Genomic DNA, 17,574 nt, shown 5'->3' with positions numbered 1-17,574 from the left:
GAATAATACCCATAGAAAAAAACTGATCATGGTGCAAAAAAAATGACTCCTCACACAGCCCCATAGACCAAAGGATAAAAACATTATAAGGATGGGAATAGAGCAATTTTAAACACATTAACCCCTTAAGGACAGAGCCTGAAATGGCCTTAATGACAGAGACAAATTTTATGAATATGACCAGTGTCACTTTATTCATTAATAACTTCGGGATGCTTTTACCTATCCGGCTGATTCTGAGATTGTTTTCTCGTGACATATTGTACTTTACATTTCTGGTAAATTGGAGTCGATAATCATAACAAATCTTTATGAAAAAAACCCAAATAATGTGAAAAAATGTGAAAAACTGCATTTTTCCAACTTTGAAACTTCTTTGCGTATACAGAAAGTGGTTATACCACATAAATTATATATTAAATAGCATTAGCAACATGTCTACTTTATGTTGGCGGCATTTATTAAACGATCTTTAATTTTTTTTAGACAATAGGAAGCTTAAAACATTAGCAGCAAATTTCCAAATTTTCAGTAAAATTTCAAAATCAGATATTTTTATGGACCTGTTCAGGTTTAAAGTGTATTTGAGGGGCCTGTATGTTAGAAAGCCCCACAAAGCACCCCATTTCAGAAACTGCACCCCCCACACTCTGCAAAAGCATATCCAGAAAGTGTTTTAACCCTTTAGGGGAGTCACAGAAATAAAAGCTAAGTGTGTAAGAAATTTGAAAATTTTAATTTTCTGTGCAGAGATTTTATTGTAATCCAATATTTTTCATAATTATAAACCTATTACCAGAGAAATGCACCCCAATAATTATTGCCCCGTTTCTGCAGTTTATAGAAATACCCCATATGTGGCCCTATTGCGCTATTTGACGCAACCACAAGCCTCAGATACAAAGGAGCGCCTAGTGAATTTCAACGCCTCCGTTATATTTGGTCATTTCTGACTGTACCACTTCAGGTTGGCAGAGGCTCTGGGGTGCCAAAACCTAAAAAACACCCCTAAAGGGACACCATTTAGAAAACTACACCCCTCAAGGAATGTAACAAGGGGTGCGGTGAGCATTTGGACCCCACAGGTGCTTCACAGATTTTCCGAACAATATGGCGTGAAAAAAGAAAAATTTATTTTTTACACTAAAACGTTGTTCTAGCCTTCAATTTTTCATTTTCTTAAAGGGATAAGAGGAAAAAAAAGACACAAAATATGTAGCGCAGTTTCTCCCGAGTACAGAAATACCCCACATGTGGCGATAAAGTGCCAAGCGGGCGCAGGACGAGCCTCCAAAGGGAAGGAGCGCCAATTGGCTTTTGGAAGCTGAATTTCACTGGAAGGGATTTCAAGGGCCATGTCGCATTTACAGAGCCCTCGTGCTGCCAAGACACTGGAAACCCCCCACAAGTGACCCCATTCTGGAAACTACACCCCTCAAGGAATCTAACAAGGGGTGCAGTGAGCATATGGACCCCACTGGTGACGGGCACAAATATGGAACAATGTGACGTAAAAGTAAAAAATTTAATTTTTTCACTTTCATGGCACAAATGTGCCCGTCATCAAGGGGTCCATATCCTCACTGCACCCCTTGTTAGATTCCTTGAGGGGTGCAGTTTCCATAATGGGGTCACTTGTGGGGGGTTTCCAGTGTTTTGGCAGCACGAGGGCTCTGTAAATGCGACATGGCGTTCATCATCCATTCTAGCCAAATCCAACCTCCAAAATCCAAATGGCGCTCCTTCCCTTCGGAGGCTTGCCCTGCGCCCACATGGCGCTTTATGTCCACATGTGGGGTATTTACGGACTCGGGGGAAATTGCTCTACACATATTGTGTGTTTTTTTCTCTTTTAACCCCTTGTGAAAATGATAAATTCAAGGCTAAACCAACATTATAGTGTAAAAAATGTAATATTTCATTTTCACGCCACATTGTTCCACATTTGTGCCCGTCACCAGTGGGGTCCATATGCTCACTACACCCCTTGTTACATTCCTTGAGGGGTGTAGTTTCCATAATGGGGTCACTTGTGGGGGGTTTCAACTGTCTTGGCAACACAGAGGCCTTTTGAATGCAACATGGCCCCTCGAAATCCATTCCATCCAAATCCAGCCTTCAAAAACCAAATGGCGCTCCGTCCCTTCGGAGGCTTACCCTGCACCCGCATGGCGCTTTATGTCCACATGTGGGGTATTTCCGTACTCAGGGGAAATTGCTCTACATATTTAGTGTTTTTTTTTATCTTTTAGCCCCTTGTGAAAATGAAAAAATCATGGCAAGATTAATGATTTAGAGTAAAAATTTTACAAAAATTACACTAAATGTTGGTCTAGCCTTGATTTTTTCCATTTCCACAAGGGGTTAAAAAAGAAAATTAACACAAAACGTGTAGGGTAGTTTCCCCTGATTACGAAAATACCCCATATGTGGGCATAATGTGCCATATGGGCACAGGGCAAGCCACCAAAGGGACAGAGCGCCATTTAGAGGCTGGAATGGAGGATGGAGGCCACGTCGCAATTACAAAGCTCCTGTGCTGCCAGGTCAGTAGAAACCCCCGACAAGTGACTCCATTCTGGAAACTACACCCCATAAGGAATCTAACAAGGGGTGCAGTGAGCATATGGACCCCACTGGTGACAGGCACTTACGTAGAACATGTGCCGAGAAAATAAAAAATACAATTTTTTTCATTTTCACGTCCCAAATGTGGCCGTCACCAGGGGGCCATATACCCGCTGCCCCCCTTGTTAGATTCCTTATGGGGTGTAGTTTCCAGAATGGGGTCACTTGTGGGGGGTTTCTACTGTCCTGGCCGCACAGAGGCTTTGTAATTGCATCATGGCATCCTCTAATGGGAATGGCGGCCATACCTACTTAGCTGGGGAAAAGGGACAATTCTAATTTATTTGGGGGTATTAGGCCAATTATTAGTTTATAAGGTTGAAAATGACAGGTGTCCATCAAAATCAACCTGTGTTGATCCAGAGGAAGGCAAAAAACCCTTGTGAGGCAGACGACAGTAGCCTCATCACTGGGAAAAAATTACTTCCTGACTCCATAATGGCGATCAGAATAATCCCTGGATCAACGTGACCCCTGAAATAGGAATAAGGGACAGAATTTAGATAGTGTAGAACCCCAGTGACGTGTGGTACGCCTTGGAGCGATCCAGTATGCAGAGGCCGGGGGGATCAGGACAGGTGTCACACTGGAAAATGGTGTCCTTCCTGATCCCCCTGTTACGCCACACTCCGCACTTCTTCTGGGGTCTCCCTTTCTCCAGTGTGGGGGACGTCACCTGGAAAATGTTGTCCTGGTGCAATACGGGGTCCTTCATATCCAGAAGCGCTGGGTCCGCTCCATGGCTGCTAAATATTAGGGCGCTATTACTACTTCTGATATGTTCGGATCGTGCCGCAAGCTACAGGGCAGCGAGGGACCGGAAGAGGGGGTGCTGGTATAAATGTTATCCCCGTACAGGTGGTGACCTTTATCCAGCAGTGGGAAGATCAGTTCCCGGACGATCTTTCCACTTGTTCCGAGGATGGGGGGGGAGGGGGCATCTGGGGGCATTTGGGGGCTGGATTTGGGTGTCCCTTCCTACATACACTCTAAGGGTACGTGCACACTGCGGAATCGCGACAGATAACCCTTCGTGCATTTCACAGTTGGCACCCGCCGGCGGACTGATGCAGGCGCACGTCTCCATCCGTGTCATAGACTCCATTCTTTGTACAGGTGGATTCCGCTCTCCGTCCAACGTGTTCATTCTTTGGACGGACGACGGAATCCGCCCGTGCATAGAATGGAGTCTATGACACGGGTAGAGACATGCGCCCGCATCAGTCCGCCGGCGGGTGCAAGCTGCGGAATGCACAAAGGGTTATCCTTCGCCATTCCGCAGTGTGCACGTACCCTAAATCTGTAAGTGTACCCAGAGGTACTGTCACAGAGTTTGTAGAATTTCACACCATACCGTGATCTCTTATTGGGACGGTACTGGCGGAAAAGACGTGTCTGGGGGGCAGCGTACGCTACGCTACCCCCAGACACGTCACTGGATGATGAGGATGATGAGGATGAATGGAGGAAAGAAGGACCCCCCCATTCATCCTCACTGGCTGTTTCGGTGTCGGAGGCAATAATAACGTATGCGTCCGATACCGAAAACACCCTGGGGGCCATCTTTATACGGGGACTAGTATATGGGGTATGTAGTGGTGTAGTGTCAAACTTTATTCAATGTAGTGTGGTGTAATGTAGTGTTTTTTACGTGTTTTTTTTACAGTAAGTATAAAAAAAAAACCTACGCCAACAAAGGAGTTGCTGATAAATGCCGCACTTATGTGCGGCACTTATAAGCAGACCGTGGCAGTAGAATATAGAAAAAAAACACCCTACGCCAAAAAGGAGGAGTTGCTGATTAGCAGCGCACTTTCGTGCGATGCTGATCAACACTCAGCGGCGATAGGGTGCGGAAAATAGAAGAAAAAAAAATTTGGAAAAAAAAATAAAAATTTTTCTATATTCTGAATATCCCTGTAGCTGCTGATAAGTGTATTACACATATCAGCCGCTAGGGGGCAGCAGAGCGCAAAATCCGGAAAATGACGAGGCTGGAGCCGAAAATAGCCGAAAGAAGACGACGGGGAACAGCGGAAAGACCCGAAGACCGAACGAAATGACGGAGGACGCCGCGAACCCGGAAGACGCCGATCAGGAGCCCGGGACAGGTGAGTAATGTACAAATACCTGCTCTGGACCCCTCCGCTACCTAGCTGAGGGGTCCAGGGCAGGTATTTATTATTTTGCTGGACTCTGATCGCCGTGCCACCGGCCCGATCGCCGTGAACGGCCGGCCGTTCACGGCGATCGGGCCGGTGGCACGGTGACCACCATTACTTTTTACAGTAATGGCGGTCGGTGCAGTCCTCGGACAGCACCGACCGCCATTTTTTTTCCGGGTCATCGGGTCACCGATGACCCGGAAAGGTTCCGATCGCCGCTATTGGCTGATCAATTCAGATTGGCTGATCTGAATTGATCAGCCTATAGCGGCGATCGTAAGCACGGGGGGTGTTAACCACCCCCCGTGCCGTGAAGCTATGATGGCCTGCTATTTATAGCAGGCCATCTTCCCCGACCGCTGTGTGTGAACACGCAGCGATCGGGGAAACATCGGGCGTAAATTTACGCCCTGATGCGCTAAGTACCAGGGCGCGAGGGCGTAAGTTTACGCCCGATGTCGTTAAGGGGTTAAGGGTGCCTTCACACACCCCGGATCCTCAGCAGATTTCATGCTGCGGAGTGTCAGTGCATCCCTATGAGAATACATACTCTCAGCGGTATTGACATCCACTGCGTGTATGTAAGTTAACCCCCCTGTGGCCGGAGCATGCATCACCTCCTTCCCTGTTTTGGGGATTCCCGGCGTCTGCTCGTCCCGCTCAGCCAATCAGTGCGCTGCTGCACCACAGCCACTGATTGGCTAAGCGGGACATCCAGCTGAGAACCCCTGAAGCAAGCCGGAGTGGGGAACAGGTGATGTATGCCCGACCACCGTGGGGTTAACTTACACGAGTATGTATTCTCATAGGGATGCACTGACACTGGATCGGCAGCGGATCCGGTGTGTGTTAAGGCACCCTTAGGGGGAGATTTATCAGACTGTTGTAAAGTAGAATTGTCTTAGTTGCCCCTAGCAACCAATCAGATTCCACTTTTCATTCCTCATAGATTCTTTAAAAATTTAGGGTGGATTGTGATTGGTAGCTAGGGACAACTAAGACAATTCTACTTTACACCAGTTTCATCTCCACCTTTAGTTTTTTTTTTTTAAAGATTTTAATTTTCTAAAAGCAGTAAGAATTAATAAAAGTTATATCAATTACATATCGTTGTAATTGCACTGACTTGAGGGACATAAATAACGTGTCAGTTTTACTATAGGACAAATTGCATAAACACATAAAAACGATGAAAACAAATGCCTTTTTTTTATTTCACTGCACAAATAATTTTTCTGGTTTCACGGTTTACTTTTATGGAAAAAAATAAGTGCCATTGCAAAGTACAATTGTACAATTGGTGTTGCACAAAATAAGGGCTTATGTGGGTCTTGTAGGTGAAAAAAAATGCAAGCCCTGTGGCCTTTTAAACACCAAGAGGAAAAAATGAAAGCGCAAAAATGAAAATTAGCCCTGTACTAAAGGGTTTAGGTCTAGAAAAACATGGCCGCTTTTTTCCAGAAACAGCACCATTACTTCATTAAAGTAAACTGTAGTAAGTGCCCAAAGAGCAGAAGATAGAACGGGAAATGTTTTCGCTGAGCTATTGTAAAAGAAAAACGTGGCAGCCGCCGCTAGCAACCAATCAGATTCCAGCTTTGAAAATGAAAGTAGTAATCCTATGGTTGCTAAGGCTTCAGTATACCTTCCCAACTACCATGTGTGTGTGTATGGAGGGGATGTGGTCAGACACTGACATCATCTTTGTGAGGTAAAATATGATCTCCAGAACATTCTACCATTTATTTCTATGGGTGTGTTTTCCCCCACCCTATCCTCATGAGCTCCCACCAGGCCTGGCTGTCATATTTGTGATTCTTCGGATCTGCACATTCATGTCTCTATAGCTCTGGCTGAGGCTGATCCCCTCACCTGTGCATTGCTGGGGAGCTGCAACTCTAATGATGTCACCTGTGTGTGCAGTGCGGAGATGCTACATTCATCTCTATGGGGCAGTCTTCCCCGTCCCCCTCCTTGTTTTTACATCTGGCAGTAATGGGACCTTCGCTGTAACCTTCCCGGGCACCCAATGTATCTGCATGCCAATTTTGGGGTCAAACGGTTCAGGTGTTCAGAAGTCTATAAAGAACAGACAGACAGAAAAACTTTCATTTTTTATTATATATTTGATACCATTTCCCTTAACTATTGCTTATGATGAATCCAGTGGAGTTCGACACGTACGAAGGATGTTTCACCCTGGCCGAGGGTTGGGTGGTCCACGAGCTCGCAGATCAAACATGCACTTTACTAGCAGTTCCACTGGAGGGCTTTCATCCTCACAGAGCTCATACTCACCAAGCAATAGGGAAGCCATGGATCCTATAGCTGGTAGGTTGTCTATTTCAAAATTATAAATCCTCAAAAGAAAATAGTAGTTACTGGATAATGATTTAGGTTATTGGCCATAGATAAGACAAATGTTTTTCTTTTCTTCTAGTGTTCTAGTTTTGTCATTTTTTTTCTTTATGATAATGAAAATGTTTTTATTTTTTAAGATTGACTGATATTCCAGTGAATAAAAATCTGTTTTCTGGTTGTGTGATGGACACACAGGTGCTTAGTTTAACCCCATTTCCCCAGTATGCATTCCGGGTCTTTAAAGGAGAGCTCCAGTGTAAAGTAAAAATCCAGTTGTTGTGGGGTGGAACATATTATATTTTCCTGCGTATAAAACAACTTTTGAACCCCAAAAATCTGCTCAAAAGTTGGGGGTTGTTTTATATGCCAGATAACAGTCTTCGCATACAGTTGGGGGAGCTCAAAAGCCCCACAACCCCCTCCTCCCACAGGAATAAAAATAAATAAATAAACCACAAACTCACCTGTCACCCGTTCCCAGCAGCTCCTGTCCTGGCAGCCGCACGTCTCCTCTGTCATTTTCTTCTCTTCAAGAGTTGCTTGGCTGCTGGGAGAGCTTTGGGTGAATGACAGGCTTCTGAGACTTCCGGTGCAGGCAGGGTCTATGTACTATGCTGCCTGCACCAGGAAGATAACAGAGGAGACGCGTGGCTCCTGGGAAAGGAGCTGCTGAGAGTGGTTGACAGGTGAGTTAATGTTTTTTTTTTTCCACAATGGGGGCCCTGCTCAAAGGGGATGAGACACTGCCAGCATAAGTTGGGCAGTGTGGGGGACTACACTGCAGGCTTTCCCTGACCCCAGCACTGCCGCCCCCTGCTTGGGTCAACCCCTACGTGACTGCTGTAGGGCTCCACAGCTGCCGCTAATCACCCACTTCTAAATTATAGTCTGTATAGATTACAATTTAGAAGTGGTTGACTGGCTGCAGCTGGTAAGCCCTGCTGCCGTCAGGCAAGGGTTGACATTTTTTCGGTGTATAAGATGACTTTTGAACTCCTGAAAATCAGGAAAAGTTGGGGGTCGTCTAATACTCAATAAAAAAAAATATGGTAATAAAAAAAAAAAAAAACATACTTTTCCATTCCCATTTTACTTCATGTACTACCTGCACTCTTTCCATGTCATGGTCATTCACAGCTGATGACATTCCAAATGCACAGCCGTCCCGGTGATCGGCTACAGTACATTTGCAACAACATCAAGAATGCAGGGACACTGCATCATCAGGGCAAGTAACCAGAGACCTGGCGAGGTCATTATGGTTAAGTTTGTTCTACTACTAGAAGGCTGCAGTATTGTATGGTTCTATATACATCGTAATACCCTCTGAAGGTAATTGTGTATTAAACATCTTAAGATTATGTATTCATGTTTGTTTTTCTCTTTATGCAGAGCTATTATCCCAGTTATCAGGGGTGAGGCGCTCAACGGGTGGTCAACTTAACTCCTCGGGTCCTTCTGCCTCTCAGTTGCAACAGCTTCAGATGCAGTTACAGCTAGAGAGACAGCAGGCGCAGGCAGCACGGCAACAGTTAGAAACGGCACGCAATGCGACTAGGCGCAACAATGCAAGTAGTGTCACCACCACCATCACCCAATCCACAGCGGCAACCAACACATCCAACACAGAAAACAATCAGCAAACAATACAAAATTCGCAGTTTCTCCTCACAAGGTATGGCTTCTCTATAGACAACAACGTGTATCGGGTATGTTCTTAGGTCTCCTGGTATTTAATCATCTACAAAAATTAAGAGGCCTTTGCCTTGGTGACACATTTCTGCAGTTGAAAGGCAGATATTTGGTCCATATGTTGTAAGGCCAGGCCTCAAATGCTCCTATAAAAATTCTCATTACATCACAATATCTACCCAGGCTCTGGTTTGAGCTGTTACATATTCCAGGTTTACACTCTCCATTTGGTCAGTGCAATTTTTTTTTCCATTCAGGTAACAGAATAACTCTTTCATTCTAATATATTATAGCCACAGGAACACAAGAGTCAAACTAATTTGTACTTTCTGTCATGAACATATGCTTAATACTAGAGATGAGTGCTACTCGGGCATGCTCTTAGGCGGTATCTATGTTTTCCAGGACTCCCTAGGGCTGTATCTAACTACTTCACCCACCGTTAGTCAAATGCCAACTAATCAGACTGAGTATATATCTCTACTCAGTACCTGTTTTATTGATTTCTTATTTTTCGAACTGGCATAAAGCATTTTTGCATATAACGCACTGGACCGGGATCTGTCATCCTGTCTGTATTTTTATATTCTCAAAAATATTAATTTTGGGACATGTTTTCTCATAACTGTATAGTGCCATTCCTGTGTTATGCCTCCTGTGAATAAATTAAAACCTGGGGGTGTCCCAGACAGTCTGGCACAATCTGCACTGATTGGATAAAGTCACAGTGTAGGGACATGTCCCTAATTAGTAATACCTAGGCACAACACAAAGTTCTAAAAGAAGATTCTCTAGGATTGTCCAGCGATTTTTATTTTTTATTTTTATTTATTCTTATTTTTTCGAATTAACCGGTTTCAGAAAGCTATATAGATTTGTAATTTTCTTTTTAAAAATCCCAAGTCTTCCAGTACTTATCAGCTGCTGTATGTCCTGCAGGAAGTGGTTTATTCTTCCCAGTCTGACATGGAACTCTGCTGCCACCTTTGTCCATGACAGGAACAAATCCCCATAGAAAGCATTTCCTGCTCTGGACAGTTCCTGATATGGACAGAGGTGGCAGCAGAGAGCACTGTCAGACTAGAAAGAATACACCACTTCCTGCAAGACGCACAGCAGCTGATAAGTACTGGAAGACCCGAGATTTTTAAATCTCGTAAATCTCGTAAATTATAAATCTGTATAACTTTCTCACATCAGTTGATCAGAATTTTTCCCCTGTTAACAAATCTATTGACCTTTCAGAAGGGCTGACTGATTTTCTTTGTTACCATGAAACAAGGTACACTAGTTTTCTTTACGAGACCCATTTTTGACATTGCTACCACATGAACTGACCTTCATTATTTTATTATTTCGCCACATGTATTCTAAAATTCTGTAAATTGTTTTCCCTTTTTATTTGACCGGTTCCTTCTAATTTAACCCATTTGCAGGTTGAACGACCCCAAAATGACAGAAGCCGAACGACAGTCATTAGAAAGTGAAAGGGCCGATCGTAGCCTATTCGTCCAAGAGCTGCTGCTTTCTACATTGATGCAGGAAGAAAGCTCCTCCTCAGATGAGGACGAGCGGGGGGAAATAGCCGATTTTGGGGCAATGGGTTGTGTAGATATAATGCCTTTAGATGTTGCTTTAGAAAACTTAAATTTAAAAGAGAGCAATAAAGGAAACGAGCCTCCGCCACCTCCTCTTTGATGACATCCCCCTTTGCAGACAATGTCCTCTGTGCTGTAACTGCCAATGAAAGTGGACAAACAACTATCTTTGGGTTTGTTTTGGTGATTGTAATTTCCGGTCTGTCACTCTTGTTACATTGTGTACATTCAAAAAAGAAAAAAAATGTAAAAAAAAAAACAAAAAAATTGAAAAGAGACAGAGGCAAATATATATGACAAATTCACTTAACTAATTTTTACTTCTAGCAGATATACATAGGTAGCAGTACCAGAGGCAGCCGTCTGCTTCCTGTACCTTGACGTAAACAAAAAAAAAATAAAGCTCTCCTAATCTCCCACATTCAAACTGAAAAAGGAAACAAAAGTATATGGAAAATCTCTAATGAAGCTGCTGTGTGTATTTATGAATATTAATTAATAAAACTGCTTGGATGGTTTACCATAACTACTGCATGAGGTTTTTTGCAGCGTGCATGAGGTTTTAGTGACATTGTCATTAATATAACAAGAAAAAAGTAAAACTGGCTTAAAAGTTTAAGACGTAAGTCTAAGCCATAAATCCCAAAGCTTTCCTAAACATTATTCAAAAGGTTACAGCACCTGACGACATACGGCGTTACCTCTGGCCTAGTGGGTTGTGGCTTTGGATCTTTTGAATAATGTGTGACTGATTTATTTTCTGCAAGTTCTACAGTGGCATTAACTGAATGTTTGTTTACTTGCCCTGTCCTCACATACAAAATTTGCACAGTATCATGAAAAGAGCAGTTGTGCTATAGAAAACTACTGAATGGCATTTGTTCAATTGAGGTGTTTTGCCTTTATCTAAGAATCGGGATTTAAAGGGAATCTTTTGGCAATTGGACCCGACCTGAGCTGCTGACAATGATATATAGGTGACTGCACCCAAGTGGACATGGTACCTCTGGTTTATGTGTTTGTGTAACGGCAACTGTGTAATCCACGTTTTCTTACTGTCATTGAGTCAAAAGGGAGTTGCGGCTGTGAGGCGGTATGTAAGGGTCCTCTTACACACGCAGATATCTGACAGATTTTTAGAGCGCAGACGAAATAGATTTGAAAAGAGGAGAAATCTTTCTTTTTTTAAGCCAAAGCCATGAACAGACTAAAAAGATAAAGGAACCTCATGTCTAATCCCTGGTTCCCTCTCCCTCTGGATAATAATTTTGTCTAGGCCTACAGTTTGTGCGCCACTGATGTAAAGAGGGGCTTGCTTCCTGCATCCTAAACCACTGCCGGCGCCGTAGCCAGGAAGAGCAGCACATGCACATTGATGAAAATCAGCTTCAGCTGCTCAGCCCATGTGCGCTATTTTTCCTGGCTGCGGTGTCTGCAGAAGCTTAGTAAGCAGAAAGTGTCTGTCCCTTTAAATCTGCGAACTGGAGGCTGAGACCATATTATTCAAATAAAAGAGGGAGGAGGAACCCGGGATTAGGTGTGACAGACTGCGGCGCGGCCACAGAGCCACGACTCCATTTTGACTCTTGATGACAGATTTAAAAAAAAATGTGGATTGCGCGGTTTCTGTTACATGGACAGAGAAACCACAGAGGTACAATGTCGGTTTGAGTGCTGTTACCTATATAATACTGTCAGGAACTTGGGTCAGGTCCAAATGCTGAAAGATTCCCTTCAAAATAAGAATATGAAAAGAAACATATGCTGAAAAAAATTCTAAATTGTTAGTCTTTTAAAGAGGTTTTCTGAGATCTAAAGAAAAGTGTCTAAATAGAGAAAAACAGATAAATCTGTCCCAGGACCACCACCTCATTGGTTATCACTAGTATTTGTTTACCTTACTGCAGCAATACTTGTATAGGCATGTGATTGTTGCAGCCAAGTACTGGTATTAGTGGTGGACAGCAAGAGTCTCTTGCAGGTATACAAAGATTGGTGACCAGTGGTGTGCTGTGCTTGGGCGGTAGCAGATTTATCTGGTGAGTTTTGGCGGTTTTCTGATTTATACAATTTACTCTTTTTAGTCTTTTCAGCTCTCAGAAAATATTTACCGTTCCTGTAAAATGACATTGCAGTTAACCCACTGTTTGAAATTGCACAATTTGTTATCACTTAAACCATATTTTTTTTCTGTTTAAAGTTTTTGTTTGCTTATTTTCTTTTTTCTTTTTTTATGTGGTTGTTTATTAAAAAATACAAAAAAAAAATACAAAAACAAAGTTTTCATCTGTTAAATTAAACTTGTTTTATCCAGGTACAGGCTGATTCCTTTAAATGCTGTTTAAAAACAAGTTAGCCCAGATTATGTTGTCTTAGTTTTAAAGAAGCCTTTTTTTTCACATTCTTAATCGTTTTTTCTGAATTCTTATTTATGTATTTGCTTAATAGTTTGCAGAGACTTATCCGCAAAAGGAGAGCTTGAGGATTCCCCCCCCCCCCCCCCCCGAGATTTTTGTCAGTATACTCTATGTAATTCCTAATGCTAATGTTAGCACTTTTTTTATTTATTGTTACTTTATGATTATTCTTTTGGCAGCCTTTGATTAAAAATCATGCCACCTACATGCCTATACTATTAATCCTATTTGTAAAAATATGTACAGTGTTCTTTTTGTGCATAGACTTTCATAAAGGGCCTGACACAGTGGGTAGCAGTTTTTGTTTTTTCTTTTGCAATGTAAAGTTAGAATATAAAGTCAATAAAAGAAAAAAAAGAAAAGAGTATGCACTGCTATCTGATGAATTTACAAATATATGATCACCTGATCATGTATGCATTTGCACCTCTTCCCTTTCCCTCACTTTTGAATTGGTCAGGTTTTCGCAGCATCACTTTGTGTACAATAAAAACAAACAAACTGAACAGTGGTGTATGTAAACCACAGTAACACTGAGTGTTAGTGCTCGTTTCCCCTCACTATAGCCCCCAGTATTTCATATCTCTGCTTATTCTGGCACATGAATGTTTTATCCCATCCATAAGAGGGTCATGGTGCTAAAAGGGTTAAGAGGAGATACTGCTTAGATATTGTACTCTTTTAGCAGAGTTTTTTTTTTCTCTCTTTTATATTTTGTTGAGGATTTCTGGGGAAAAAAAAATCCACTACGTCTCTTCAAGCTGTAGTCTTTTCAAGCACATTCTGCACATTACAGCTATTCATTCGGTTCAATAAAGTATTTTCAAGACTGTTGCCCACTTGAGTTTCTTTTCGATACTTTAATAGAGAATGTTATCATTTTTAGAGTATCAGACAAGCATTTGCTTCAAGATGTATAATGGAGATGACCCATTGCTCTGTTCATTTTTAAAATGCATATTATTTTCATATATACATGTAATGGGAAAATTTCTGGGAAAAACATCTAAACCAAAAATATATGGGCACTTGACCTAAGTAAAAACTATTATCGCTGATCAATTATCTCTACCGAGCATTCATAGGAACACTCATTTACCCGATAATCAGCCCGTGTAAAAGGGCCAGCAGATAATGGGGGAGATTTATCAAAGATGGTGTAAAGTGAAACTGGCTCAGTTGCCCCCAGCAACCAATCAGATTCCACTTTTCATTTTCCAAAGAGTCTGTGAGGAAAATGTTTGAGCCTGGCCGCTCTATAAGTCTGGCCTGTTAAGACACTGCAAGTGAGCGCTGATTCTAAAAGAAGCTTTAGTTCATGGCTGTTTTGAGACAAGAACTACTAAATGGTTTTCATTCAGAGGTTCTACATAACAGAAAATAGGTAGTTATTCTAGAGTTACAGGGGTATTCTGCTCAGACATAACTTTTCATATGTTGCTGAAACTGGTGAGACTAACAGTTCCTTCCATACTTGTTGTTATGTAGTTAATCTCCTTTCCCCAGTTTTGAGCTGATGCTTTCTACTAAAGACACCAACATCTTTGTGTGTGAACTCTTTTCTCTTTCTCCCCTTCCCTTCCAAGACGGCTGATGTATACAAGTCCCTATCTGCAACTTTGTAATGCTGGGACCGTTAATCACAGTGAGTTCTTTAGCAGTATATATAAGAAAAAAAAATCACAAAAACCACTTCAACCCAAAAGCAGTGGCAAAATATACATGTGAACCTACCCCTATACAATGCTTGGAGTTCGGGCGGTGCCGCTGATGTCCAGGGACTCACTGGATAAACTGCAATGAATGAAAGGAAAGGGATCCACCGTAAGTCCAATCCCTTAAAAACTATATCCTTTATTGAAAGTGATTAAGACGTGTGAGACGTCGAAACATCTTGCACTTAATACTTATCGACTGATTTTTATCTGTGGTTTTCAATAAAGGATGTAAAATGTGACATGGAGGCGTCAAAGTTCTTTAGCAGCTTGACCTCAGAATAACCCTCTCAGCTCTACAAAGAAGCAAAGAAGTTGTAGATAAAGCCTGCCAGGAACCTGTTTACATCATCCGGAGGATGGGGAAATGGAGAGAAAAGCTCACTCATAGATTTTTGTGTCTCCAGCAGAAAGCAGCAGCTCAGAACTGGGAGGAGGAGAATGAATAGATATTATGTATGAAATGAATTGTTAGTCTCACCATGGGCAGCAACATATGCAAAATTATGCTTGAGAAGAATACCCCTTTAATGTCACTGTCATTAAGAAAAAAATATTGACATGTCATCGAGACGAATCGAAAGTTTTGATCGGTCTAGATCTAAGTGCTGAAACACCGACCAGTTGCTTAAAACAAGCCAAAAAAAGCTCTGCTAAGAGCTTTCCTCCCCACCTATCCTAACTGCTGGAGACAGGCTCCATGGACTTTCTATATAATCTCCTGCAGTAAGAAGAGAGGGGGGAGAGAAGTGCTTAGCTGAGTGCTTCTCCCTGCTCCATTCTCCACACCCAGACCTCAACCAATCACCATGTTCAAAGTCTTTTTAAATGACAGTAACATGTTTAAACATCTTTCGCAATATGTCATGGAAGGTCACGAGAGAAAGAAGGCATCAAGCTTTTGACATTAGGCTTTTTGGAGGTCCCTCATTTTGAAGCAAAACAACGTCCGTAATTTTGGAATCACGGACATCATTTCAAAATAACGGATGTTACTTGGCCTTAAAATGACGGACGTCCATAAAAACGGTGTGTGAACCTAGCCTAAATGAAGGGAATGGCTTTGTTAGATCGGTAGTCACCTTATCAGCCGTCTGCCTTTGAACTCTGTGCCGCTGCGCTCCTGGTGCCTGGAAAAGCTGGACCCAGTCCTAGGAAACTGGGAGAAGTTTCCCAGGACTGGATCCAGGTTTTCCAGGCACTCGGAGAGTAGTTACACAAAGTTCAAAGGCAGCCGGCTGATAAGCGAACTGCCGAGCTAACAAAGCTTTGCTTTGGTTATACGGTAAATTTGTTGATCTCTAATAGCGATCAGTGTATAAGACTCCTCCATGGCTCAATCCCCCAGACAAGAGTAATAGAGGCTTGCTGGGGCAACGACTGGGGCAGAGAGTATATTTTCTCTGGATTAAGCATTCATGTTGCAGAAACAAAGTAATTCAGACAAATGAATAGTTGCAGGTTGCAGGTCCAGTTGATTTGAAAGAATGCATTTTTCTCTGGAGTTCCCCATTACACCAAAACTAAGAGTGGGTTCAAAAGTAATTGGAACCATAAAGGAGGGACTTTTACTTCTGCTTCCTGCCGGATCCACTTCTGGCTTTGGCTGAAAAACTGTAGTGACAGCCTTTAGGGTATGTTGGTGGGAAAAATAGCAACTTTTTATTCCTTCCGATCTGACACAGTGCTCTCTGCTGTCACCTCTGTCCATGTCAGGAACTGTCCAGAGCTGTAGCAAAACCTCTCTTCATTTGGATAGTTCCTGACATGGACAGAGGTGGCAGCATAGAGCACTGTGTCACACTGGAAAGAATACACTAGGACATACAGCAGCTAAATACTGGAAGACTTGAGATTTTTAAACAGAAGTGATTTGCAAATCTGTATAACTTTCTAAAACCAGTGGATTTAAAAACATTTTTTTTCCTCTGGACTACCCCTATAAGTCAGTGTTATGCCATATTAAAATGATGTTAGACATAAAGAAAGCCAATGAGTTTTTTTCTCTTTGTCAATTGCTGTGTTACCATAGCCTTTTGCTTAATTTATTAACTGAACAGAACCCAAAACAACAAGAAGGCCCTTAAAAGATACACTGTGTCATTGCTATAGCCTGTGTTAAGCCTCATACATACTTATAGTCTCATGGCTTCATATGTCCTTTGAATTGTATAGAACCATTGATATGGCCCCCGTAGCAGTCCATATGGTATCTCTATCTGGTGCACAAATGAACTCCAGTTTGGTGTATAAAACACTATTTTAGCAACTCCTCCCCTAGAGTGCCTAAGGCTCTGTAGTAGGGACTCTTCCTCTATACATTCTGTGTACATGAAGCCTGAATCAGAGATGGAGCATCCCTTTAAACATGTCTGAAGGTATAGGGGGAAAAAAACTGGTGAAAAGTAGAACTGGCTCAGTTGCCCCTAGCAACCAATCAGATTTCACTTTTTGTTCCTCACAGACTCTTTGGAAAAAGAAAGGTGGAATCTGATTGGTTGCTAGGGGCAACTGAGCCAGATTCACTTTACTCCATGTTTGATAAATCTCCCCCATAATGTTTATATTTACAGACAGTAAGCTTTGTATGAAACTTAAAACTTAAAAGTCCAGCACAGAACTTTAATCATGTATGATGCTGGTCATACATTTTAATGCCAATTTAAGAAGCATCAGTTGACAGTCTATTGTGCGTGTGAGGACATCCTTAAAGGGGTTATCCAGCGCTACAAAAACATGGCCACTTTCTTCTAGAGACAGCCCCACTTTTGTCTCCAGCTTGGGCGGGTTTTTGCTGCTCAATTCCTTTGAAGTGAATGGAGCTTAAAGGGGTTATCCAGCGCTACAAAAACATGGCCACTTTTCCCCCTACTGTTGTCTCCAGTTCAGGTGCAGTTTGCAATTAAGCTCCATTTACTTCAATGGAACTGAGTTTCAAAACTCCACCCAAACTGGAGACAACAGTGGGGGGAAAATGGCCATGTTTTTGTAGCACTGG

At 42.3% G+C, this 17,574-nt stretch overlaps 1 protein-coding gene across 1 annotated transcript in view; it reads left to right on the top strand.

Moving 5' to 3' along the window:
- KCMF1 (potassium channel modulatory factor 1) overlaps nt 1-15,730 on the top strand; it is a 53,648-nt gene extending 37,918 nt beyond the window's left edge. Inside the window, exons 5-7 of the mRNA XM_069978114.1 lie at nt 6,950-7,124; nt 8,547-8,829; nt 10,283-15,730. Coding sequence (XP_069834215.1) covers nt 6,950-7,124; nt 8,547-8,829; nt 10,283-10,544 — 720 coding nt within the window. The 3' untranslated portion in view covers nt 10,545-15,730. The remainder of the gene's footprint in view (nt 1-6,949; nt 7,125-8,546; nt 8,830-10,282) is intronic.
- The last annotated feature ends 1,844 nt before the right edge of the window (nt 15,731-17,574 follow it).

The sequence above is a fragment of the Dendropsophus ebraccatus genome, chromosome 7 (genome assembly GCF_027789765.1).
Source record: "Dendropsophus ebraccatus isolate aDenEbr1 chromosome 7, aDenEbr1.pat, whole genome shotgun sequence".
NCBI classification, from domain to species: domain Eukaryota; kingdom Metazoa; phylum Chordata; class Amphibia; order Anura; family Hylidae; genus Dendropsophus; species Dendropsophus ebraccatus.
The sequence above is the reverse complement of the archived record's forward strand: the minus strand, read 5'-3'. Positions and strand labels throughout refer to the sequence as shown.